Source organism: Bactrocera dorsalis, chromosome 2 (genome assembly GCF_023373825.1).
Source record: "Bactrocera dorsalis isolate Fly_Bdor chromosome 2, ASM2337382v1, whole genome shotgun sequence".
NCBI classification, from domain to species: Eukaryota; Metazoa; Arthropoda; class Insecta; order Diptera; family Tephritidae; genus Bactrocera; species Bactrocera dorsalis.
The window spans coordinates 832,742-860,641 of record NC_064304.1 but is presented as its reverse complement, the minus strand read 5'-3'; the positions used below and the strand labels follow the sequence as shown (position 1 = coordinate 860,641).

The window sequence follows — 27,900 nt, the reverse complement described above, 5'->3', positions numbered from 1 at the left end:
TATTAAATAGTTGGAATGTACGCGAGTGTTAAGGCTACTACCCTGAGTACTGGATTTGCAATTATAATGTGTAATTTAAAGTTGAAGCTTAACTAGTTGACAGTCAGCAGTTAGTACTGGAGGGATTTACGGAGAATGGCACGTTCCTAATCGCTGAGTACTAAATTTGTTCGAAGTCTTGCAATTTATGGGTGGAAACTCTTGTTTTTTGAAATTTACAATAATCTAACTTTGTTTATTATTTGTTCAATTGTTTTGGTTGCTGTTCATCACTTTATCATTTTACACCCAATGGGTGTTCCAATTTACATTTTGAGAGGCATTTGCATCGAGAATTATACTCCCTTGCCACAAAATACGAAGTATGAAATAACAAAACAGAGTGTTTCGATAAACAATATCATTTTTATGTTTCCGTAAAGTTCTCAGTATCCTACGGATTTCCAAACATACTTTTGATCACCCTGTAAATCGTTCTCTTTCTTTGTTCATTTATTAAATACTTTTGTTGCAGGTTGCAGCTTTTGCTACTTGTTTCCGACGAGCTTTCATTTAGCTTATTTTAAAAGCTTTGCAAATAAAGCTTTCGATGAGGCTTTTCAATGAAGCTTTGCTTGTAAGCACAAAAGCGAAGTGTACTCAACCCAGTAGCGGATAAAGGTGCCACAAGCTTTTTCGCATATTAACGTTAGCTGTGCGCTATCAATACAGATAAATTATGGAATTAAATTTTTTCACACCCTCTGTGCTGATAACCGCTAAAATTATTTAGATAATATGTAGTACTCAGTATTACACACAGTCATTTAACCTTCAACACAAAATGAAGTAATCACTGAGTCAAACAACGATAAGCATCAGTAAAATATCAAGCGGATAGCCATAATATGTATGTATGTGTTATGATGTAATGATGGACTTCTCTTTGGCGCAGAGATACGCGAATATACTCTTCCAGAAATGTTGCAAGAGTAAACACTTGATTAACTCTTTTGCTAAAGTCCGCAATCCGAATACAAGCTGTCAACGGTTTATGAAATGCAACTCGCACAATCATATGTATGTACGTACCGTTGTGTACAGGAGCTCCGGGTATCTCAAAACAAATGGAATTCAGACATTCTTCACTGTCTGGCACATTCCTTCAATATTAATATTATTAACCCTTAAATTGACAGAGGCCTTGTGTTAATCCGCTCAAAAGAAAGCAACAAAAAGACAGCGCAAGTCATTGGAACTTCGAGTCAATGTGATGTATGTATGTTTGTGGGCTACTAAAAGATCATCAGAGTCACTTTTATTAATATATATTTTTGGTACTTTTGTTCAACACGCTTATGTCAGTAAAAATGAAGTACATATAATATACAAGAAAATTGTGCATACACACATGTACGTCGGTATATAAATATATGTGGCACTTAAAACTAGAAGGTACATAAAATACTTTTGCAGCATTCGATGCCGATTATTGTCAATAAACATGTACAAATGTATGTAAATGCGTGGATGCATGTAAATGTTATTATGGAACATAAAATGTTAATTCAAGTGTGTGTGTGTGGATTAGCTGAAAGTAGAAATGCTGGCGCTGCACAAAAATATGTGTGTGTGTGTGTCAACTCTTCAGTCTATATTGATTTGATTCATGCGCCGCAAATGCCTTACAAGGGAGCTTTTACAGTGTAACATAACTCACATTGACCCAGCCTGACCCTGTAGCTGAGAGGCCTGTGGCTGGGCACCTCCATTCGCATTTCTGGCCTGCCGGCTTGTGGTGTCGCGCGCGCACATCCCACTCTCCAGACCCGTAGAAGTCGTCATCGATTGCAATTCGGTAGAGCGCTTGCTGGTCTGCTTCTTGCTTTGTGGGTGGAGCAAATGCAGCCAGGCACTGCGCGGCACCTCATCCAGGAGAACGAAATATATGAACAGCACGAAGCCTTGCAGGGTGGCAGTGAGGCAGAAGAGGTAGGAGAAGAAAACGCCGGCTTGCATGTAAGCGAATAAACCAAAGATCCACGAAATGCCGAGCAGGAAAAACAATAACACCGACAGCCGTATCTGCTTGATGATCATTTTCTTCTCGCTGCGGTGTATTGCCTGATTAAGCGTGTGCGAGATGCTGTAGAACACATAAATGAAAATGGTAAGATTGACGACAACAACAGCGGTCACCGGCAATATTACGCCCAGCGTCAGACCTAATCCGCTGGGATAGCATATGGCAGTGCTCGTTTGAATCTCATACTCGGTGGGTATGTACGAGCTGGGGGCTATGCAGGCCACGAGCAAAGTGGGTATGAGCGGGAAGCCCCACGCTACTATCGCTGACTTTAGAATGTATCGTTTTGGGCGCTCAATGCCGATAACGGTCACATAGCGTTGAAATTGTAGCACCGCTATAATTAGCATCCACATGAAGAGCACCAGAATGGAATACTGCAGGAAAGCACCCAACAGCACGCAATTTATGTACAGCCGATCCTCCACCAGCTCGGCGGACATATCCTCTGTGTTGACGAAAACAAAGAGCACCATTTGCAGAGTCAGGGCGACACAAAGGTTTAGTAAAATTTTGGTGGAGGCAAGCGTTCGCCAACTCTTAAACATTGCTGCCGTGACCCAAATGCACAGAAGGCCCATCAGGGAAAGCGAACAACCGATCAGCGATATTATGTCCAACGCCCGCAGATGTATGGGCGTAATGAGCACGTCATCGGTAATATCCGCCTGTTTGTAGGTACCGCCTAAGAGAAACGAGAACTGAGTCAAATGCAGAGTGCGACACTCTATAACGGAATGCTTGAGCAAATCCTTAGCGTCCGTCTGAACGCCATTATTAACCCAAGTGCTGTAATTCCAATAGCCGCAACCAGTTCCCGGCTGCGCTATGAGCGAAGGATCCAAATAATCGAAACGATTTCGCAGCAGGAAAGTTAAAGGTTCCGGGAAGTTTTCTGAAATATTGAAGTAGAATATAAGAAAATGCATGCAACTGCTCTAAGGCAACTCACCGTTGTATCCCGGTATGGAAATGGAGAGGATTTTGCTAAATGGTTTGCGCGTATGCACCAGTGCCGGATCCACAAACAGCGCATCATGACCATACACTTTCATAACAATGACAGGCAGCTTGCCTTTCGCCTGCAGATTTGCGCGCACATGCTGCCAGAGTGCCGTGGGCAGAAATCCGGCAACCTGCAGCTCAGGCTCCTGCGCCAGCGCAGCCACTGATTCATTCATGTTAATAAACCGGTAGCGGAAGTTTGCGACTACCGTATTGATCAAAGCATGTGGCTCCGCCGTACTTTGCTGGGCCGTCGGTGCGTACAAAGCGATGCCGGATATATTGGCGCATTCAGGATTCAGAAAGAATACGCTTATGTTTGTGGAAATGTGAGCATGTACACCCAAGTGCCCCATCTTCACTTCTTCCACCGCCTTGGAGTAGCTACTTGCAATATCCGCCTCCGATTCCTCACTCGGACGCGACACGGTAGATGATGTTGCTGTGCTCGAACAGCCACCTGTGGGCACTTGACGAGCGGATAGTGCATCCATATACTCCTCAAACGTCTGCAGAATGGAGTTGGTAGCATTCAAATCAGCCGATATGCGCAAAACCTGCTCATCACTCGACATCAGGCGGTCGCAAATCCGCACCATATCCGCCGAAACCTCGGGATCTTGCGCCGTTATGGCGACCTCATGCAGTATCTGTGACGTCAAATGCACGTCGGCGGGTAATAGTTTAAAGTTTTTTTCACGCAACATTGTATACAGTTCGCCAGTCACTTGGCTGCGCTGGGCTACACCAGCTTGCAGCACCTGCCCTTCGAGCAGCTTCTCATGCAATGAATTCAGCTTGTCGCTGAGTATGCATTCGCGAGTTTGTCGCATGCAAACGATGTGCTTCCAACCGCTGATATCCTCCCACTCAGCGGCGCGAGTTAACGGATTGTAGCGGCACAAGCGCGTCAGCGGCAAGCCATTTGGCTTCAGACACACTTCCCTTAGACCCGCACGCTCTCCAATGCGTGCGCGCTTCCAAATATTTGTATTAGGTTGAGTGTAGTTTTCAACGATCACGTAATCATGCTCGAAAACTTCCGGCAAGCAGTAGAGTGGGTGAGGTGAATCGCTGGTACTGCGCTCAAGTTCTGTAATGTTGCTTTGCGATCTAGAAGTGGGCTCGAAGTTGACTTCTGCGCTGCCACTGACACTTTCACTGCCACTGCCATAGCTATCAGAATATTCTTCATCATCCGTGATCCAGTCTTCGTTACGGGTTAGGTTTTTCACCATGGGAGCTGCTGCAGTAGAAGTTGTTGTATTAGGATGAGATAAAGTATTGGAATTAGTAGTGGTGGTGTGAGGCGTGGTGAGTCGTTGCCAATGTCCATCGGGACTAAGTACAGACGGCAATTTATAGCCTAGTCTATAGCCTGCACCACCGTCTTCATCGCTCTCTGGATCGGGATGCAGAGGTCTCAAATGAGCACTGACAACTTTGTATTGGTATTGGTGTACAATGGTCACAAGTAAAATTACTATTTTTAAATTCATTTTACAAAAATCGGCACAAAATATATGCCTCGTATGCACAATAACTGAATCACTCCGTTTTTGTTCGTTTATCGATAACTTAGTTTCCGTTGTGCATTTCCCGCGCATAAATCCGCGAAGCGCTTGCAATCTGACGTGCTCCGCTACACTAGCCAAACTGAAAATCCGCACTGACTGTAGAATTTGCACTCGCCGCTCGGCGCAAACACACTCACCCACACATGCGCCATTGCGCGCACCACTTGCCACTTGCCCACTAACCGTTCTCCGGCTTCAACCGACTGCGCTGATCACTCCGCAGTGTTTGTCGAACACACACTCATTCCGAATCGATTGGTATTTCAGTGGAATTTTCAATGTCTCACCTTCTGTGCTTATCTTGCTATTAGAACACTAATGCCTCCGCTCTCTGCTCAACTCCCTGCATTGGAGTCGCTTGGAGAAGCTCTGCATTCTGATGTTTGCCCTCGCTCATGAGCACTTACCTCTTTAGTTGTTTTTGTTGTTGCTTTTCGTGTGTTTCGTATGTGATTTTCGTCAAGACTGTCGACCGCCTGCCTGCCAGTATTTGGTTGGGTCGTGTTCATAGATTTTGTTTATTTTTCGCGCCTTGTCATACTGCGCACATCGCTTTATTATTTTATTTTATTTTATTTATTCATTACCGTTGTTTTTGGTTTTGTTTTTGTTTAATATATACTAACTGAAATAGAAACGAACTTTTTCATGCCCGGAATTTATTGGAAAATCGGTTCAACTGCAAAAGCTCACGTAGTGAAGTCGTCTCGTCGGTCGCACACATAACGGCACCCATGTGAGGTAACTTATCCGATCCATATACAAACATACATACATACCTTAGTGTCCAGACATTTGGACTTTCCTCATGTGTGTGGCAATGTACATAATTTTGCATTGTTTTGCATGCCGCCAATGTTCACATCATTTACGATTTTATAACTCGACAGCCCCTCTTTCTCATAAATAAAGATTAATGTAAAGCTCACGCAAACTCTGTCGCTATTTTGCACCCCATCGTGTAGTTAATGTGCAGTAGTGCGATTGGAGGCCTACCACTTGGTTGAAGCACTCAGCCTTTATAAGAATGGCTAACAAGTTGAGGCTGCCAAGAAGGAGGGATTAGTAACCGAAATATTTACATTTTTCAAACCAGAAGAAGAAGGGAAATCATATCATGCAGAATATCGTATGAAACACCCTTGAAGTACATCATCATAAAAGACCGCAAGCAATTATGTCTACTCTCTGCTCGGGGGGTCTGATAAAGTGGCACATTCGCAACAACTGCAGCCCCAAAATCTATCAAATTGCATATAATTGCATAATGCGGTTCCATCCGGTTGACTAACTTATGTAACTACATAGGGAATAATGACTTCCTTATATGCGGTTGCTGTGATTGATAGCCGGCTAACAAGGGAAAGAAGACACATTCACTCAGAACGGCAAAGTCGTCTTATTGTCGAACTAAGGCACATTTATTTACTTATTTTCATAATTGTGAATCAGCATTTGAAAGATACGTGCAAGCACGAACATTGCCGATAACGCGCGAACAATAGCAAAAGCAAAACAAGAAAAATTATAGATTAATGAAAGAAACATTAGACCCAAGCAGCGGCCCCTCAGCACACAGGTACCTACTGGTGCTGGTCTGGCCGAGCGCGCAACAGTAGCTGGAGCGTGTCAGGTGAAGACGATTTCGTGCTGACATCTGACTGGATTATTATACATGTATGTACCTAGAAGTACATATGTTTGCAACTGCTTATAAATAAATATTTACAAATGTACACAGAGATGTATAAATGCTTCATTAAACCTAAGACTTTGCGCGCTGTCTTTTGCCAGACGTCGACCGTCAAAACATTCTGAACTAATGTTTGAAACAACAACAACACTAGTCGCGTGTGTGTGTATGCATTATTAGCCACAGCACGATGTGAGGCTGCGGCGCGGCTGACGGCGCGAACTTCATGCGAAGTCTTTAATTACCAGTAGGTTTGAAATTTCAGCGCGGCACTTGAGCCGGCAATTGACTCACGGATGCGGCGCAAGAGCAAGTGGCGCACAACAACAAAAGCAAGACTGCGGCAAACGAAGAAGAGGAGGTGAGTAGAAGCGGCTGTGCCATCAACAGCAGCTAAAACTAAAAGGTAAACAATCTTTTGCTCCGGCGACCAAAAACGAACAGAAATGCGCGCAGAACAAACAAAAAATCCAAGCGCAAACAGAAATAAAAAAGTAAAAGTAATTCAATTTCAAACCCGTTTGGCTTTTTTGTTTAAACAATAAAAAATATGCAAATTATGCTAAATGTATTATTAAGACCACTTTTATAGAGCAATGCTTTGATGTCGGAATATTTGCCCAGCGCCGTTGGCCAAGTCGATTTAAGCAAATAAAAGGTAATAATATCGTGTTCAAAAAGTGCTGTTTTCGCAATTGAAATTGTGCGCGCGTCATCGCTGGCGCTGGCGTCGAGTCGCGGCATATGCATATGTATGTACGTACATGTGAATATATTTAGAAACCGCAATGATGTGCGATAGCTTACATGTGTGGAAAAACCGCAGTAGCGTTCGCATATAAATGCTAGCGAATATGCTCAGCCGAAATGAAAAGCTCTGACTCACTAATTTATCGCAATGGCAATCTGACCACATTATTGGAGGAATTATTGTCATTATTTGCCACTGCCCGTTCATAACCGCACACTCACATATTGCTATCTTATCTGGCAATTTTAAAACCGATATGTGTTAGCTAAGTACGTACGCCCGTAGCTATGCACTCACTCATTTATAATATGAGCACTCATTTCCGATTTGGCGATGAAACCTTCTATGCTCCACTTGATCATCATGCGAGTCTTATTTGTAATCGAAAACACACGGTTTTATCGGTTTAAAGCCATTTCCAAATAATTGTTGCAAATACAGTGAAGCTTTCGTTGAAAATACTCTGCTACAGAAGCTCACTGAGAGCAGGTAATAAAGAAAGACATATCACATATAGTAGTCGAAAAAGTATTTTCGTATTTCTAATCAAACTTCAACTTATTTTTTTATATTTATACTAATAAATAAATAAAGAAATATGTACCATTTTGTTCGACCACTTACTGCCATTTTTCCACTAGAGACATTATTCCATCATTAAATCGAAATTTCGAAATTTCCAGAACGGAAGCGACCGTTGTTGTGATACACGACCTAATACAGTATCATCTCCATAAACTTCACAAATTTCATTTGTGCTTGCGTGACATTCTTCCCTTTTTATACAAAAATTTCAAAATGTAGCTAGGTTCTTCATTATTTTCAGTCATGTTTTCAATTTTCCCGTTTTTTTAGTTAAATTAAGCTTAAAATCTACAATGTGATTGGTAGCACTGCAGATACTCGACTGCAAAGACATCAATTGACAAAATACGAAAAGACTTATTCGACTCCCCGATGTTTATAATAAAAGCTGTCCATCGGAGAGGGTAATATTATTAATATAAACACATGTTTCTTTGCGAGTAGCTGCAATTTACTTTTGGAGGAAGGGGTATCTGATGACAATGTCAGAACCTACAATTATATGTTTTTACTTAACACTCTCTTTTCCAACTTTTATTTAAACACCTACATAATATCCCACAGAAATATGAAATAAAGTTACCGAAGCCCCACAAAGTCATTGAAAAGCGAACTTCTAATTCCTCATACTAATCTCTTAACCAACTATTTACCGCATTTTTATAACGAATGTCAGATTAATATAGACTTTCAAAGAGAAGTAAAAATTGTATCCCCTTATTCTTCTCCACTGGTGCAATGTCCCATTGATTACAACGGAAACTATGTCGTTAATATAAAATGATTCCTGAACACGATTCTCTAAACAATTTTACAAACTAATACATTCGTTTTTATTGGGAAATTGTTTTCAAAACAATTTGCACTTAATAATATCACACAGAGAAATATTGGCAGTAATTTGGAATAATAAAATAAAGAAAAAATTAAGTTTATAAATAGTAATTAGACAACACAGCAGACACCACGCGAAACGCGAAATTGTTTAGTGTTTGAAGAATGCTTTCGGTGGAATGTAAGCATTCGTTAGCTCGGGCACTGACGCCGCCGCAGCTTCCACAGCGGGAGCGAGATACTGATTATTTACATTGGACGCGGCCGGTGCAAGGTACTGATTATTCACGTTGGAAGCGGCCGGGGCGAGGTACTGATTATTCACATTGGAAGCGGCTGGAGCAACATATTGTGTATGCACATTTGAGGCAGCACCGCGCCCGCCTAATTCAATCACATGACCGCCGCCGTATTGCTGTACAATCTGCTGTTGCAGTTGTTCCGCCTCCGCGGGTGTACTGTACTTGAGGTAATGCACTTCCGGCTTGTGCGTTTTGTATGTGGTGGTGTGCTGCTGGGACGCAGCTGGCCTAATCGCCTGACGACTGGGCTCCTTGTTGAGTACGTAAATCTGTGTCCGTGACTCCTCGGTAACATGGGGCACTGAGGTGTGCAGTGGCTGGTAGCGAGATTTGCCGCTCTCAGGCGCCTTAATCAAAACCACATTCAAGTGTTTCTTTACAATGGGCGCGGGCTGAGCTGCGGGCACAACCGACTGATGAACGACAGACTCGGCGGGCGCGGTGAAGATGTAGAATTCCTTACGGTATACGGTGGCAGGTGCAGCTTGCTGAATGTGTTGCTGCGTGGCGGCAGCTACTGGAGTGGAGACATATTCTGGAGCAGCTGCGGGTTCGGGTGGCGCAAGAAGCACCTGTGGCTCGGGAACGCTGGCGCTGGCGTAGTTATAACCCACATCCTGAGCCGAAGCGATAACCAACAGGCTTAGACACTACAATAACACCAAGACAGAATTAATTAAAATCCAGCCAATTAAGTTAACTAATATAAATTCCTTACCACACAATAGTGAAACATTATTTTTAATCTGCTTATTTACTGTTCAGCAACGGTAAATGAAATAAGCTCGAGTTCTTTATTCCCGCTATTTTATATCAAAGTGAGGAGGAGTCGGTCTGTTACCAATAATTCTTGTATTTCAAGTTCAGGGCTTAATATGCAGTTCTTAAGCGATTATCAAATACAAAAATGTATATCTTTCAAAAAGGCCGGCAAAAGAGAAGAATGTGAAAGTTAAAAGCGGCTCGAACGTGCTATAAAAGCGATTAGAATTTTGCTCACTCATATTTCTTAGGTCTCCAATGTCTGCAAAAAACATCAGCATACATTAAAGCATTTATTTATGAATATTATGCAAATAGCCGGCAAAAATAGTGGGGAGAGGCATGTGTGTTCATATCGAATATTCAATTTACACACGTCCCACAAACAGACGGGCGAGAGAAGAGCGAGGTGCAGACTGGTCGAAAACTTGTATTGAAGAAATTCCCAACATTCATTATTCCCAAAATTATTCAATTCCAATTGGCAACGAATTCGGCTTCAACAGTTTTAGTAAATTGGTTAAGCCAAATAGGAAACCAAAATGTTCGACACCTTGACTAAGCAGAATGCTAATTTAATAAGGTTCTATATTTCACTCCTTCTACATCTATACCCTACACGCTGCTCGGTGTTATTGGGCCTTACACGGTTTCACGGTTTATGCTTTAGTTAATTTAAATGGCCGATGTCCGTAAAGACATGTCGTGATATTTTTTCTGCCGCAAGAAGGGAACTATAGACATTTTGTTGTCTCTTTTGATTATGTTTTAATAAGAGAGACATTCGAAGTAATCCTTCTGCAAGTTATTGATTTTTTAGCATTTCATTCTATTTCTGGACTTGACATTTCTTCTTTTTGGTATATCTTCACCAATTTCATTCACATCTCTTGACACCTAATGCCGTTAATTAAGTCAATTTTAATGTTTAACTAGTGATTTAGTATACAATGTGTGTTATCCCGTTTCTTCAACGTGTAACATACCAAAAGACTGGTTTTTAGCTCAATATGTTAGCGCTAGACTAAGTTTATTGCTTCTTCACCGCTTACAAAACGCTTGCATAATTAATTCAGCTGTTAGCGTTGTATATATAATCTCAAGCCGTTAAGCGTTAGCACGTGCTTTATAACATTTAAGACATGCATAACAATTCGGGCAGATCAAAGTTAACTCTTGTGGTTGAGTCTAGCAATGAACTTCGATTTGTGTAGCATGCAAATATTTATAGAATTGTGGACCCGCCGCTTATGTAAATTATTTCGAACTTGACTTTTAAATTTGGTCCATACATGGAGCAGACTTTGTTGAGCGCCAATTCATTCACTCAGCTTCCAAATTCAAAATTAATTAATTTTCCGCCTGGAGCTGTGGGCAAAAAATAGTAAGACTTTTTAATTTAAATTTTGCTCGAAAACCCAGTATTCAAACTTTTTTTATGTTAATATGACTCTCAGTGACATCTATGCAAAATGTCACATCAAACTAATTATTAGTAAAGTGATTCAGTGATTTTTACATGAATGAAAATATTTTACAAAGAAATTCCATTAAATTTTGTATGAGGAATCATACGAAGTGTGTTCAAAAAGTATCGCGAATTTTGTGTTTTTTCAAAAATTATTTATTTATTCATGAATATCTATTTTGTCCCCTTCCAAGTAATCCCCATGAGATATTATACACTTGTCCCAACGGTTTTTCCAATCTTCGAAGCACTTCAAAAAATAATTTTTTTATCTTCTTCAGTTCCTCCTTCGATGCCGTCTTTATCTCGTCAAGAGAAGCGTAACGTCGTCCTTTCATGGGCCTCTTCAGTTTAGGGAACAAGAAAAAGTCACAGGAGGATGAACATTCTAAATGGCCGAGCATGTCGGCATAAGTGAGAGACATGAGTACCAACATAACGCCACAAAAAATTCGAAATTCGAAATATGCTTACGAAACAGACGATCAATCGGCCGAATATCGTGGCAAAGGCGAGTCGAAGCTGAAAAACACCACGTCAGAGCAGGTCAAAATTAAGATTATGTTGACAGTTTTGTTCGATTATCGAGGTGTGGTGCACTCTTTCCGACTGACCAAACTGTCAACAAGGAATGCTATTTGAGTGTTGTGTGTCATTTGCGCGAAGCTATTCGTAAAAAGAGGACAGAATTGTGGGCGGACACCTCTTGCAGCACGATAATGCACCGTCGATTCTTTATGAGTTTTTCCACCTAATTTTTAACCAATATCATATTCACCTGATTTCTTCTGGCAGCCAACTCAAACTCAAACGGGAAACCGATTTGAGTCAATTGAAAACATTAAACGAGAATCACTACGTGTGCTAAAGACTATTCCGAAATTTGCATTTAACAACTGTTTAGAGGATTGGAAAAAACGTTGGCATAAGTGTTGTGGGAGCAAGGGGGAATACTTAGAGGGGCCGACATAGACTTTGAAAAATAAATTATGAATTTTGAAACTATGAACAAAGTCTTACTATTTTTTGACCATAGTAGTATTAATCCATATAGCTTATTAAAAGATACAGATAAGTATTTGCGATTAATAGCTGTTTTAGTTCGGAGAAATATTCAAAATAGTTTTTTTCTTAATTTTTTTAATTTGTGCCTTACACTTTCACCTTCGTTCAAACCAATATTTCATAATCGTGCACGAATTAATTAATGAGACAACACACAAACACTATGTGATTACATATAACGGTGCTAACCTAAGGTTCTCCTAAAATAAATAATAAATTCTAATATCTAATATTATTGTCAGCTATCAATGGGAATAAATTCAGTGAAATTTAACCTCAATTAGAAAATAATTGCTCACCAAATACTTAATAAAATCCAATATCTATCAGCATTGACCGCAATGAAAATTTCACTCAACGTCCAAGATAAATAAATGAATTTATTTTCGTTTATGTCGTGTGTCTATACATCTGTGGTAAATTTGAGTACAGATTTTCATTTAAGTAAACATCAAAATTCATTTTCATTTACTTACATATATACATACATATATAGAAATACGTACTAAACTCGTATACTATCACTAAGTGATAAATGATATTTTATTAAAACGAATGCACACATACATATCTAAAGTATACATATATAAACAATACAAATTCTATATGCTTCTATATACACACTTGGACAGACAAACACATATAAAATCAAAGCAAAACAGTTGCAATTAAAGCTGATACATTTATACGAGTATTATTCGCAATATCTATTACAAAAGTACATATCAACTTTAATACAAACACACTCACAAAGAGCCGTGTGCAATACGTGTGTAGTGACTCAGGAATATTTGATAAGTACATATTTACAAATATATAAGAACGCAGTCAATATTACTTGTTGACTCTTCTGACTGCCAGTTGTTCTTCGACTCAGTGTAAGCTTAAGAACACTTCGGCTCCGATGTTCGCATTTCCGGCAAAAGACATCATTCTCGAAAATATCATATGACTGCGCTTCCGTTATTGAGTTGATTTGGGTTGGAACAAAGGAAAACTTGTCGATGTTGGATAAATTCCGAGGGCGAGCACAATTTGCTTTGATCCTTACCAATGAATCCAAAACTGACTGTGAGGTAGGTAAAAAGATAGTAATATTCATATCAGTTATCCAGTTTTAGGAATATCAAGTTTCCCTTAGTCCGTCGTAAGATACTCAAAGAGGAGGTCATGTACCTTTAGTGCCGCGAAATCCACACCTTAGGGTCGTACCAAAGCCTCTCTTGGCAAACCAAACTAACTACGTATAACAATATATCATTGGAATTATATTTATTCTTCTGTTTGAGTTCCCTCATATTTACATACGTGTGAGGACCAATACCTTCGAATATTCAAATTAGAAATAAAAAGTCATACAAGCCTTTCACACTGGCTTTACAGGTATAATAAGTACATTGGTAAGCGTGTTCTTGCATGAGAATCTTCTCCACCACCTAGAGTCGTTTTATTTACAATATATTCAATTAACCCTATTTTTAATGGGGAGGATGATCTCTTAACTTTAAACTTAACTTATATTGTACATTTGCTCCAATGAAGTACCGCTATGCTACCACCCTTGTTCACACACAATTGCGTACTCGATTATTGTACCGTTATGTTCACTTATTTATTTCCAGTGGCTATAATTTGCTTAGATGTTTGCTTTTTGATGTCGTACACACTTGAAAAGAGCGCTTGCGGTCAAAGGTTGTGGACTTTTGGGATATAAAAACACCTAGCATATGTTAGTTTAATCAACTTGTTGACTCGGGCACGCACGAGCGGTTTCACACAAAGAATTTTTCGAACGGCTTTCCTTGTACTTGTATTGCTTTGACAGCATTGAATGCCATCTCGTTTTCGATTTTCTTGTAAGCAGACTTTGATACGCCTTGGATGTCCCTTACATATATTTTGTAAGCTCTTTTGTAAAATATCTGCCATTCATGCTTATATATAATAGTTCTCTCAGCTCAATTCTTGGAGGCGATTTACAATAACCGCTCCATGTCCTCGCTCTCCGCCTCACTGGTGAAGGAGTCGGTATCAGTAAAGTAATCGTCACCCCGATTTCGTCTACAGCAAACCTGCCGACTGATCTCGTCGTCGCTCCAGTGTTCAAACTCCTCTTTGTGATGTTCGAGTATCATTAGTGATGGAAAGAGACTATCACATGCGTTGCAACTGCAAGAAATAGTTTAAGCAGAAGAATACAAAATTTTATATTAAAATAATGATACAATTTTCTAATTTCTGTTTCTGCGAAAGGCCGGATCCAGCTTTTTCAAATATATAGTTATATTTGTCAGGTAATGATCAAGGGATTAATATTTTTGGGATATAAGTCAATTTTTTAAGCCAGTCTGAAATATATATTTTTTTCCAAAGTGAGTGAGTTTTTGAGGAAGCTGCCATTTTGCCTACAATCAAAGTTTTGACTAGTCATTCTTAATTATAAGCTTTCTTGGTTTTTGGTTTTGAGTTAATTTTGGGCACAAAGCCTTCGTCCCTGCCAAACACCTTTTCGGAAGTCCTCTTGGATATCGGATGCCAGAACAAGGAACTTCAAAATGATTCAAAATTAATCACTGATTATTAAAGCACATTAAATTCCGTAAATGTGGAAAACTCATAGGATAATTTCCCTATTTATATTTTCATAAGTCCACACCTCAGATGATCTAGCAATCATGATCCATATGCAACATCTCCTTTTGAGGTTAGTAAGCAAAAAGATGTCAGCGTCTTCAAAGAATTCGAAACTCTCTGTTTGTGAGCAAAAACTCAGTCCTCACGAACCTTCTGAATTATGTGAGTACAATTGCAATATATTCTTGGACAGTCTACTAATTGTAAATTCTTCATTTCAATTCCGACAAGGAACGCAGCTGAAAATTAAACTCAAACCGAAATAACTCGTATAATTAAACGCGTATAACTATACCAATGACGGTTGTATGGTCTGGAAAAATATGCTGATTTATGCCAAACAGACAAACGAGAACCAGCAGCAAGTGAATCAGGCGGCAACAACCAGGTCATGATGCCGGGTAAGGACTCATTAGCCACCGAATGCATTGTGGCGCAAAACTGCCTGCTAATTCCAATTAGACATGTGTGGTTGGAGTGCTGGTGTCAGTGTGCGTGTGGGTGTGGGTGGTGAGCAACTACTCCTTGTCGCTGCCGATGATATTGTTAATGATCGTAATGATAATGGCCTTGACGACGCAAAGTGTGGAGCACCTCTGCTGTTGACTGCTGGCTGCCGCCTGCTGCCTTCGCTTAGAACCCATTTGTATAAATGAATAGAAATGACTGATTACTGCTAAATGACTGCTCCTGGTCGGCTGGACTCCCGGTCTGCCTTGCTTGTGGGATGCTGAATGTTGTCGAGCTGTCTCGTAATTAGATTCCGCTTTCAGATTAGTTATTCTCATTATGTTTGCATAATTAATTTACTAAGTATGTGTCAGTGTGCGTTTACAGCAACTCAACTTTGCACGCTCATATTTGAATGATTAATTTTGAGTTTTCAGAGCTATTTGTTTTGAATTCGCTGACTTCGCCTGAACGTTCATTGCTTTCAATATTTGAGGCAATAAATATGTATAACCAAAATTTAACCGCCTAAATGTAATGACTTAATTATGCGCGTTCTCCACCCTAATGTTATTTTTAATTCAAAATAAATTCTTAGGTAGGCCCAAAATATTTGTCGTTTGCCTTGCACTATTAAGGCAGCAAGGAATATTCTTTTTATGCGAAAAACCGTGCACAACTTTCGGTAGAAAACTTGAATTACTTAAATTGTTTGCCATTAATAACGAAATCCGCAGTGCGCTATAAACGAAAGTCCGCCATCAATCCTCCATCAATCCGCTATCAATTGTGCTTATAAAAATGTGCTAAGCTGAATAATTGAAGCAAATAAGTTCTCGCATTCACGGAAATGGCGACTTGAAAACAAAAAAGTTTTCTGAATGCTGAAATGATTTCTATTGAATGGACAAATCAATAACTGTAAACATGAACCTATATATTTTTGATAGATTTAAATTTTTACGCACGCACACATATACTATACATATGTAGTGGTATATTATTATACGAGTATGTGCGAAACTGCATTTATTAAAAATACATACATTCACATAGGTGAACATACATTCAGATATTCTCGACTATTTCGTCAGCAGATTTACGCTTTGTTGCTCGCAAAATAATTTACAGTTTTTTGTTCGAAAGCATTTGTGTGCGAAATCCTGCTGTGTTGAATTAAATCTGTGGCTTCCGTGATTGTGCTTTCATGAATTCAATTATTTTTACTGAATAGAACTCTACATTCTCGCGCATTTTTGGGTCAGCACCCTCTTATTAACTATAAACTAAACCCTAGCCTAACTATTGTTTCCAACATCTATTCTGTAATATCAAAAGAGTTTCAACGCCTGATGTCTTCCACGACAAAAGTAACCAAAGTATGTTACAGATCCTTCAATTCCTTTCAGTGCTTGCCATAAGTGCGTTCGTTAGAGAAAAAATGTGCCGCAAATATTGCTGACCAGCGTAGATAGTGTTCGGAAAGCATTGCCAGATATAACCGTAAACTCAATATTTCGAGGTGTCAGAATATATTCAAAAATGAATTTTAAGAACAACACAATATGTGCACATACATATATGCTTTACTATTTATGCTCGAATTTATGTAAACTAAAGTGAATGGAAGCTTTTATGATGAATATTCATATTGTGGCAGCCACAAGTTTTGCAATGAAATGGTGTTCACTAGAATATGGGAAATGACATTTTTGCCTCGGACAGCTGTCAAATAAAATAAAAGGGCTTTTGTTTGACGTGAAAAATCTGTCAACTACCATTAAAATAAAATCGTTTTTGGAGTGCGGCGAATCATTTTGTCATGATTTCGATATTCCGCAAACCAATTTTCGCTTATTTAACATATCGTTTATTATAAAATTTACACATTCTCATAAATATGTCTCTATTCATTTTCACCTATAATTATTATTTGAAAGGGTTGAAATGAGTCCTTAGCCCTTCTTACAAGTGTGCTTTTATGGTAAAATTTAAGGATTAAAAGACAAATGAATATTTCGGCATGCTACATTGCACAGTAGACCAATAGGGGCAGCAAACAACGTCATATTTCTATCCACTCTTTTGACGTTTCTCTTCAATAAGGTTTGACATTTCATCATGGAAAGATATTCAATCTAACAACAAGTCGAAGTTAATAAAATTTACTTCCGAAATTCGTAGTCAGTGGCTTCAACATTAAGAGCACGGCGTCCAATTTATGGTCGTCATAATCGTCCTGTCAGATCAACAATTCAACGCTTAGTGGAAAAATTTCAATCCACAGGAACAGTACAAAATGTTCCCGTGTCAGTGAGACAAAGAAGTGCCCGTGGTGTCGAGAATATTGCTGGAGCTTGCGCATCGATCGAGAGAAACCCAAATCAATCTCTCACACGTCTTCAAAAGCTTTGTGCAACTCTGCGGCATCGTTGTTGCGAATATTGCGAAAAGATCTTGACCTACATCGTTACAAGATCAAATTGACGCAAGAACTGAAGCCGCGTGACTACCAGAATCGTCGTACAATATATTCGTGAATTGGGCTGAGAAACAACTTTAAAATGATCAGGATTTTCATCGAAAAGTCATCTTCAGCGATGAGGCTTATTTCTGACTGAATCGCTGCGTCAATAACCAAAATAGGCGTTATTGGTCAGGCAGCAATCCACACGTACTTCATGAGTCACTATTGTATCCCGATAAAATTACGGTGCAGTTTATAGACCAGCGGCGTCATTGGGCCGTACTTCTTCTATAATGATCAAGACCGGCACGTTACAGTGAATGGGATTCGCAGCCGCTCAATGATAACCGAATATTTTTGGCTCGAATTGGATGATATGAACTAGGGCAATATGTGGTTCCAACAGGACGGCGCCGCAAGCTACACAGCGCGAATGTCACAATCAATTTATAGAAAACCAAGTTTGGTGAACGTTTTATTTCACGAAATGGCCCAGTCAATTGTCTGCCTTGGTCGTGCGTTTTGGTGCAGTTAGACTATTTCCTGTAAGACTACGTCAAATCTATAATCTACGCCGATCATCAGCGACAATTTATGAACTTCGTACGAATATCGAAAGGGGAAATTGCAACAGCATTGGCCGATTTATGCTTGAAAACCGTCGAAAATTGAGTTCAGCGTCTGGACTCTGCAAGCATGCCCGTATTGGCCAAAATAAATCGAGTTTCATACATCTTGACATTGAATGTACTTCCACAGCAATTTCATTATTTTTCATTTCGTTTTTCTTTTATTTAAAAATTACTGAAAAACCCGTTACATCTTCAGGCATTCAGGTGGTAACATACTAAGTCAGTCGTTTGGAAATACGATAATCAATACCTTTTTTTTGTACTCCATTTTTTTGGTTTTGCAGGGAAAATATGACAAATCATTGTTTGATCAATAATGCATAAGTAAGTACCCAATAAGTTATTTACATCAATAAAAATTAGCTTGTGGCATTAAGTTGTTTTCTTGGTTTCGTTGTACCCGAATAGACACTCACCCGAAATGACGTTTCTTCTGCTGATGCGAAGCCAATTGCCTATGACAATGGAAAGCTCTATCACAAACATTGCATGTCAGAGATTCATCTGTAAAAAAGGCCCAAATTTGTTTGAATATATCATATGTATGTCAATATAAGCAAAGAGAAAACGAGAAAAAACAACAAAAGCAATAAAATATTGGATATCGAGATGTTGTTCTTCTATTATTTATACATAGTTAATACATATGTACGTACTCTAATAATTGCAATAAAGACCCTGTTTAGGTGGCGCTTGAAAATTTATTGCTTCCTGCTTTCTCTTTTCTTTTAATTTTATTCCCACCATTTCTCAATGTTATTTAGGATTTTTATGTTTTATCCCCTTTTCCATTTGTTTGTATGTATGTCTGTATGTACTTACCGTAATCATCATCATCTGACATCGCCATCGCTTGCAGTCGGTTAATGGTGTTCTCATTGACTTCCTTGTGCCTCTGCATTGCGGATGAGTTCGATTTCGATGCGCCACCGCCGCCCGCGCAGCCCGTCGCATCATTTAGGTGGCACATGCCTTCGTTAACGAAATTTCCCTGGCAATCGGGCAGTGTACAAGGAATCATGGATCCATTAATAGCAGCTGCGCCAGCGCGGCCGCCTCCTCCGCCCCCGCCATCGCTCACCCCTGAGTGCACATGTTGGCATGTGGCGCTGCCATTGCCGTTGACGTTGCCATTGCCATTGCCATTGCCATCATTACATCCACTGCCCGAAGTTATTATTTTGAAATTATCAAATTCGTCAAAGGGATCATCGATTTTGTGCTTTTGCTGTGAACTGGCATCGTCCGAATCGGCACTAAGCCGCCCGTAAGCTTTGCGCGGCGGTCGCTTCACATATTTATCTGCAAATAGAAGGGAGTGGGTCCACTCAATGTAAGTATAAAAGGTAGTCATAATGAAGATAAGCAAGTAAGTGCAGCAGGAGTATTGAAGGGCAATAATTTCCATATGTTTACATAAATGAAATTTTAAATGACATGAAAGCTGGGAGTATTTAATGATACTTTGTAGAGCAAACTTAGAATTTCCTGGTTTCTTTCAAATATATGTTTATTTTATTGTGTGCATATGCTTAATATATAAAGGTTTGCGTTAAACATATTAATGTGCCTGCATTTACTTATACAGATGTAAACCTTGATATGAAGTTGCTCAACATTTCAAAAGGAATTTACAAGCAACCCAAGGTAAAACTTTCTCAAAAGTAGTTGTTCAAGTCAAACTACATGTTGCAGCTAACTCTAACAGAATATGTCAGCAATGCCGAGGGTGTATATACACTTCAATGGGATTTATGTACGAATCATTGATTTCTTAAAGGATAATCCATAACAATAGGAAAAGCAGAAATGAGCTTCACATTTTATCTTCATCCTGATTACCAGCATTCTAAAACTAAGTATAAGAAGAAGTGAAATGAGAAAAAGAATTAACAAGTGAGTTTGGGCGGAACTGAGTATACAGTACAATCCACTCGAATAAAGTCATTGACAAAATTATTATATTGATATTCTGTTATTACCCAAAATCTTAGAAAAAGAACTGCATATATAGTAGAAAGAAGAACTACCGACAGCATATCACACTGGAATCGAAAGACATTATTTTGGCGTGAATTTCCTTCCTAAAAAGGGAAGAAAGAGCTTTATAACTTTGGAAAAATAGCATCAATAAACCCGTTAATGCTGGCAAAGAAAATATTCTACTGTTACTCACATTACGTTCGGTATATTTCAGAAATGCATTAACTGTTTTGCTTTCTTCTCAGTTTAGAGCTAAACTAACAATTCGACTAGAACCACTCCAACAGCTGCTCTTGAAAGCTTAGTCATCCTGTCACCAATTGACATACCAGTGGAAAGAGAAATCAGATGCTGGATTGGCGGTGTTAGGTGAATTTTCCAGAACCAGCAGACATAGCTCGAAAAGCGGGGGGTCCAGACCATAGACCATAAGCCTTCACTCTTTATATGAGAGAGAAAGTTTCAAGTCACGCTAAGGCCCGCAAGCCACGAGCAGAACTCTTAACATACACAGGGACGGATTAAAAATAACTGAAGGAGTGAGCACCAGGATCTATTGCGCGGAACTAAATCTCAGACAACTCTTTAAGCCGCCGCAAGACTGCAATATCTTCCATACAGAAGCGTTGGCGCCAGAAAAGCTGGTAAGTTAGCTAACAACGTAAGACATGACATAAAGAAAATCAGTATATACGTCGATAACCAAACGGCAATTGCGTGAAAAAATGTCCTTAAAAGCAGGGAGGCAGTAGATGCAATGATTGTTGGAAAGCGGTTGCGTATATACTGGTTTCGAGGCCACTGGGGTATTTCGAAAAACGAAATAGCTGATGAAATTCCCAGAAGTGCAATCCGCTGGCCCACCAAATAAGTCGAGGAACTACGCAAATAGTCGAAAACGATACACAAAGTGAGATGGCATATCTTAGGGGCATGAAGAATCGCCACAATCATGTGCAAGGCAGCGGAAGGAAAACTCGCAGGTTTCTACTCACACGGTATCGAGAATACTGCAGAATGGTTGTTGTCCTAGTCACAGATCACATCTTACCGGCAGCGCAAGCAAGCCGTATGGACATCAATAACGACAGCACATGTATTAAGTGCAGGGAAGAAGGTATGAGAGAGGCACTGGAAAACCTCCACTGTTTATATCCGGCCTTATCTAGAACTAAGTCCAGTTCAAGGAACTGGATGAAGTGTTAGGATTAGATATGAAGTCTGTATTAAACCTCGCAAAAAGTCTTGGCGTCTTGCACGACATAAACTGTAGCGCGTATTAATACACCTTAATCTTGTATTACAAAGGACCAGTAGGCCAGCCATTGTAATCCAACCTAACCTATTGAAAACTATGAGAAGATTAGTCTTAAAGCACTTTGTAGTAAATTTTGCAATTATCCCATTAAAGTTTTAAGTAATAATGGTGGAAGCTTATGGCGCGGCTCCGCTTAATGCAAGAAGAAACACGGTTATTTTGCACATACAAAAGAGAAAAGTAGAAATTCGCGTGTAATCATAAGACAATAGAGAGTGACATAAAACAGCGAGATTCTTCTTCCCGCTTGGTAAGTATTAATTCACAAAGACATACCGAAATACTTGTGAACTTGCGCGGGATATCGGATGTACATAAAGTTTTTCCCTCACAAAGTACTAACGTATTTACATACATATTTTATTTCCAAGGAAAGTACTCCAACATGCTTTCAGCGTTAATGCGAGCAGAAAAACATTCATTCATGGATGTTGATGATAATGACAGCACTCAATTCTACAGACACGATGACATTTAACGCACTCGAAAACTCTCCCAACAATTTTATGTTTCGCTGCCTGCAGCTGTGGGTCTCATATTATATTATATACATATTTACGTAGGTCTGTATGGATGTTTGCATGTTTATATATCAATATGGACATATTATGGCCATCTTCCATTGTAAATGAATTTGCGACTCGCAAACCCAGTGAGAAAATGAGTTATAAAGCACAATTCTATAACACAAATTATTCATGTAGGTTTTAATACATAGAAGATATATGGATTTTACATACTTACATGATACATCTAAGACTCTGAAAAAATTCCAATTGTGTTTTTTTTGGAGGCAAATATCAGTGTCATTCATGCAAGGAAAGAGTCTGCTGAAACGAATACTCAAATAGAAATGTTTGGAAAATGAGCCAAGTTGGTCTATGGATGCATAGGCATCGCACAGTTTTCTGTAAGGAATCACAGCCCACCAACATGAGACTGCTATGAAGAAAAATAACAGTACTTTTTCATAATCTCATTCCTCCGTCTCCTCTGAGTACATGTATCTTGTGCAGAAGCACTTTACATTTTTCACTGAAACTTTTCCTTTGTCTTCAGCCTTCAACAATGGCGCATGCGATTTTTCCGCCATTATAGCTTAAGTGCATTCGTTTGTGCGAAATGCCGCCTACACACACTGTTATATGTATATATGTTTGTTTGTAAGTAAAGCATGCAAATATGAAAGTACAAATATTTACTCTCGAACAAAAAAGCAACGAAAATATATAAAATGTTGTAATCTAAAAGGATCTGCCGCGAGATAAATGTGTTACCATCATTGCCATTATTATTATCATCACTTTTATTTCCTTAAAGTTTATCATGCAACCACTTCGTGAATACTTTATTTGTTATTCTTAAAGATCACATACTCATAAAGAGAAATAAATTTTAATCGAGAATGTAGGGTAACCGCAGTTGTTTGTTGCTCAATAAAGCAGGCGGAGCCACCGCCAAAATTGTATTGATTCGATCTTTAGACAATATCCTAAATTTGTAATGATTACATCTGATTTTATAGGCCTTTTGAAGCACGTCTGGCACCCTTCATTCCTAGAAGAAAGCTCTCTTTCCATGAGCATTACTCCCGAGTGCGAATGTCTCATAATCCGAAGGAAACTCGCTTCATCCATAACTTCAGGTGCGTTTTATTGCCACATGCCCTAAAAATGCAATTTTAACTTGCACTCTCCTCCTCGAATTTAAATTCTTTGTTGTCGTTTGACATGTTGTCAGAGTTGTTGGTTTTTAACCACCTCTTTTGTTGTTGTAAATGACATTACATATGCGTACATTCCGGTAAATGTTGTTGCTAATGATTATTCCTTTGTAAAATGTTGATCTATACAGAATCACCCGCAAGTTCTGCATAGTGAATTTATGACTGTACGTGACTTGAACGCACATCGGTGAACACAAGATGGTAGAGACAACGTCAGGATGACAACAAAGCGAGCACTCCACCTGCTGTCAACTGCGTTCACCTTAAATACAGCAAGTGACATACCGCCTCCTGTGCTGCGAACCGAACATGACTATGGAAGATCCAACTTCTTCCCCTCTCTTGGCGCTTAGTAAACACCACAGCGGGAGAAGTCGGAGTTGTAGTGAGTATCGTACATATCGACGGTAGTCGGTGAGTTTATCAGTACAACAACTTGTTTTCTTAGTTATCATGGTGCTTCTACTTGTTATTTTACACAGCATTTGCTGTTCGCAAGTTTCACTGCAAGGTGCACTCTTAGCCTAGCCTTGTCGTAGTTGCAGCCATTATGCATTATACATAAATCAATGTCGCTGTCACAGCCTGGTTGGTAACTCAACGGAGCGATGGAAGTGGTGCAGGACGTTGGACCTGCAGAATGTTGAAAGGTTTATGAGGTGCTCGCTTGACTAGTGAACTATGCGAAGCTATAACGTGAGGTGAACTTTCAAATGATTTCTTACTAATTTAACTAATGATAATATATAAACATATACGTAATAACCTACGTAAAACCTCGAAATCTAAAATTCTTAAATTATACATTTGTACTTCTATATTTAACTAATGCAATTCCTATTGTTTTTTCAAAGTCCTAAAATAGCATAATCTAAACCTATGACTATCATTTACCTATACCCTGATCAGGGTATATTAAATTTGCCATGAAGTTTGGAATACCCAGAAGGAAACGTAGCAGAACCAATAAAATAAATATATGCAAATGTGCAGCGTGACGAACTGAGTCGATTAGTCTTAAAGATATAGATTTAAAATTTCGTTCATTTCTTTACAATTAGCTGCCCATTTGTTGGAATTGCAGACTACTACCGGGTATAGCTGCCATACGAACTGACCGGCTAAAATTTAGTTCTTGTATGAAAAACTTCGTTAAAATATAAGATATCTTCACGAAATTTGACATTGGTTATGGTGTTTGGCGGGTTCTATAATCTGTGAACAAATTATTCAGATCTGACCTTAATTCGACTAAAAAGTTGTCAAACATTGTGGGAACGAAGTTTGCGCTGGATGCAAAGCCGGTTATGTTTACAAATTTATTCAAACGCTAGGAAAAAAAAGCTATCAGTGTGACAAAAATAAAACTCATTGGACATGAACGTGTTCTTAGTCATCTTTTTTACTAAATACAGAACAACTTGTCGAATCTTTCAATTATCTTCACTACCCAATACATGGATTATCATGTCATTAGCGTTGTAATTCACATCACTTGAGATCTAAGCAGTCACAATTACAACTGGCGCTAATGACCAAATGTCCGAACTCACGGACACAATTCCTCTCTTTTGGAATGCTCAGGCTTGAGCAACCAAATAGTCGCGACAGCACTTCATTAATCAAAGCGCACAGAGATAATCTACACACACAGCCTCTTAGTATATAACGCGCATATAGCTGAAAGTTGTGCCTACAAAATAGCTAAAAAATGAAGTAATTTATCAGCACATCATCTCCCACAACAACAGCTATTTTCGGATTGATTGAAAAACTGGTTTAACAACAAACTAAATTATGTTTTTGAAAAAAAAAGTTTAAGTCAATCCTTTCTCTCGTTTTTATTTTGTTAGTGACCGTCTTGCCCCAAAACCATTGTTTTGAACAAAAACGGACCGTCCTTAAATTGGACCAGAGTTTAGCCATTTTGATTCTGTTTTCTGCAATTTATCGCTGATGCTACGTTCATCAATTGGTGCTCATCCTCGTGAGTTTATCGCCCAGGCACTTTTGGCTTTCCGAGTGATTTCAAATCGCTTTATTACCATTGACACATGCCATAATCCATTCAAGCAACCGAAACCTCGCATTCACGCGTATACATATGTATGTGAGTAAATTTGGCGCAGTGGTTTCTGTGGCAATTTATCGACGCCCTTCGGAAAGTGGGGTGCTTTGAGCAGGGCAGGACACATAACGCTCGAAAGCGGAAGCAGTTACTAGAGGAGAGAACCGCTGTGAATGTGTGTGTCACAGTAATTAAGGATGCCGCATATGTGGTTGCGGGTAAGCCATATTCGTCTTATTCTGCACGAATGTAGTGAATGTAGCAACAACCACTCAAGCATCGTGCCAAACAAGCCGCAATTGCCGCAATTTCTCGAGCACTAATGTGCATATTCGCACATGTTTTGGTGTGTCATAATTGTACGTCTCCATTTACATTCTTGGATTACCATGCCTCTCTGTCGAATACATCACACAATGTTCGCCACCATCCACATGTCCGCATTTATGTACTTACACATGTGCCTCCTTAGTTTATCTGGCTTTTGAGTAAAATTTGTATAAGTATAATTTAATGTTTTCGGTGGATTAAACTTACACGTAGGTGAGAGCCTTTGTTACTCATGCCTACCCAGCCATCTTAAGAAGACATTGTAAAAAATTAAGTTAAGTTAAATGTGAGCCTCTGCTGGTTGTATCAACTGCTGAGTTCGCCGCTTATTGATGTCCACAATAGAACATGATTCAAACATTCTCGTAATTAGTGCGGTTTTCTTCCATTATTTCAAGGAAACCAAATATAAAGATGTGTATCAAATCTTTATTTTCGGTATAAAAAATCACGTCTACTAATTTTTCTAAATACATATATCTATCACTACACCATAGGTCATTATACTCATAGTGAAACTATAATTTCATTCCAACACACACAATGTATCCACCGCCACACCTGACGATTGCGTTGTGGAAGCAATAAGCACCGAACTCAAATCCATTTACGTTTCACATACGCTAGAAGCAGAATGAGTTCAATAAATCCGGAATAACCGCAAAAATGGAGGAAATGTAAACAGCGCCCTCCCCACAACTCTTTCCGTGCCCTTTTATTCTTTACCCGCCAGAGTGAATGTGCAAATATGTGCGCACATCGGATGCAGATCCTCTCTGTTGACCAGCTTGCTTGTTCGTATACAATATATTCGTTACGCACACCAGCAAACACATGTGGCAACATGCGGTTAACGTTGTTGACATTTGTATTTCGGCGTCACCCATATTCAAACTAGCGAGGATGGTGGAAATGCAATTTTAACAACAATGCCGCGCCCCGAGGACATAATATGTGCAATTCTCTCTTTCCATTTTTTAATTCACGCACCGCTGCACCACTCTGACGGCGACGAACAGATTGTGGAGAGCTGCAGAGCCCAGGAGATGTCGTACTGCTACCTTATATCTTCATGTACATATGTGCATAGTATGAGGAAAAAATGGCACATCCGCGAGCGCGAATTACCCAACTGCGGCAGTCCTGATAGGAAATTAATTTCATTTAAGTGCGACGCAGGTGATGATAAAGACACGCGCATAATAGAAATGCCGCCACAGGCCCGGGCGGTTCACATTCTCAGCTGCTGGGTATTGGTTAATTAACAAGCAGTATTATTTTGCTCGTTGTGAGCGTCGAAATTTCAAACATTCTTCCGCCACGAAATTTTTATGCATAAAAAATGCGCTTTGTATTTTGTACATCAGGGCGTATGAGTAATTTTTCTTAAATGCTGTTCTAGTTAACTCCGTAATCATATTATAGGTAATAATATTACATCATAAGTGTAAGCATGTCCATGTGAGGTGAGTTTGAAGGAACTCCTGACGGCAAGTGGACGCGCCTAAGTCATCATTGAGCCCATTGTACTCCGGACAGTAACTATTTAGTAAATCACATGAAGAATATTGGTTACTTGGTGAGGTCCCACATGTTTTAAAAACGGAAAGTAAACTCCTTGCTGAAAGTAAACTAGAGTGTGTTAACGCATATGAAGCCTCTAATAAAAAGGTCTAAGGTCATTTTAAAAGTGCTAATTTTTAGCCCTATGTGTATAAAACAAAGGTAAAAGCAAATAAAAAATGAGCAAATTCACGTAGCGTGAAGGAAAGATATGGTATTCGCCATTATATTAATCGCATGTGAACAATGCTCTTCATTTACATAGTTAGCGATTTTTATTTCAATGCAGAAGACCGTCATATTCGCACTCATAGTGAGGGCACTACAAATATATACTTATAGTTAAATATGTGCAGAGTAGCTCAGGCATTTGTTGCAATAAAAGGGCAACAGCAGAATAAATAATGAAGTTAATAATGAAATTATATCATTCGCTGAATGGAAAATTTAATGAGATCACAGCTGGAACACTCACAGTAAGCTCATGAAAAATGTTCAGTACTTACTCGTCAAAGGCGAGGGTGAAGGAAACTGAAACTTTGTTAAGCAGGTAAAGAAATTAGGAATTACAGAATGCGCAAAGAGCCGGGTGAATGAGAGATTAAGTAAATGAACGCATAAA

General features: G+C 39.2%; 3 protein-coding genes across 5 annotated transcripts in view; all 3 read right to left on the bottom strand.

The window, feature by feature from the left end:
• Window positions 1-1,259: 1,259 nt before the first annotated feature.
• On the bottom strand, window positions 1,260-4,842 carry LOC105232518 (adhesion G-protein coupled receptor G6). The gene is made up of 2 exons (XM_011214215.4): window positions 3,018-4,842; window positions 1,260-2,960 (listed from the first exon to the last, which is right to left on the bottom strand). The coding sequence occupies exons 1-2, from the start codon at window positions 4,675-4,677 to the stop codon at window positions 1,696-1,698; spliced, it is 2,925 nt and encodes a 974-aa protein (XP_011212517.2). The 5' UTR covers window positions 4,678-4,842; the 3' UTR covers window positions 1,260-1,695.
• A 3,631-nt stretch (window positions 4,843-8,473) lies between these two features.
• Window positions 8,474-9,689, bottom strand: LOC105232519 (uncharacterized). Its single transcript, XM_011214216.3, has 2 exons — window positions 9,531-9,689; window positions 8,474-9,462 (listed from the first exon to the last, which is right to left on the bottom strand). The coding sequence occupies exons 1-2, from the start codon at window positions 9,546-9,548 to the stop codon at window positions 8,662-8,664; spliced, it is 819 nt and encodes a 272-aa protein (XP_011212518.2). The 5' UTR covers window positions 9,549-9,689; the 3' UTR covers window positions 8,474-8,661.
• Window positions 9,690-13,477: 3,788 nt separating this feature from the next.
• LOC105232520 (uncharacterized) overlaps window positions 13,478-27,900 on the bottom strand; it is a 39,816-nt gene continuing 25,393 nt past the window's right edge. For all 3 annotated transcript variants that reach the window (XM_029553030.2, XM_011214217.4, XM_049448609.1), the window contains exons 3-5: window positions 19,113-19,592; window positions 18,707-18,794; window positions 13,478-14,276 (exon numbers count right to left, since the gene is read on the bottom strand). In XM_029553030.2, coding sequence (XP_029408890.1) covers window positions 14,084-14,276; window positions 18,707-18,794; window positions 19,113-19,592 — 761 coding nt within the window. In that variant the 3' untranslated portion in view covers window positions 13,478-14,083. The remainder of the gene's footprint in view (window positions 14,277-18,706; window positions 18,795-19,112; window positions 19,593-27,900) is intronic.

Excerpts from the sequence above, each read along its gene's own strand:
- LOC105232518 (XM_011214215.4), bottom strand. The coding sequence starts at position 4,677 with ATGCGCGGGAAATGCACAACGGAAACTAAGTTATCGATAAACGAACAA. Across the intron at positions 2,961-3,017 it reads TTCCATACCGGGATACAACG|AAAACTTCCCGGAACCTTTA; the intron begins GTGAGTTGCCTT and ends TCAATATTTCAG.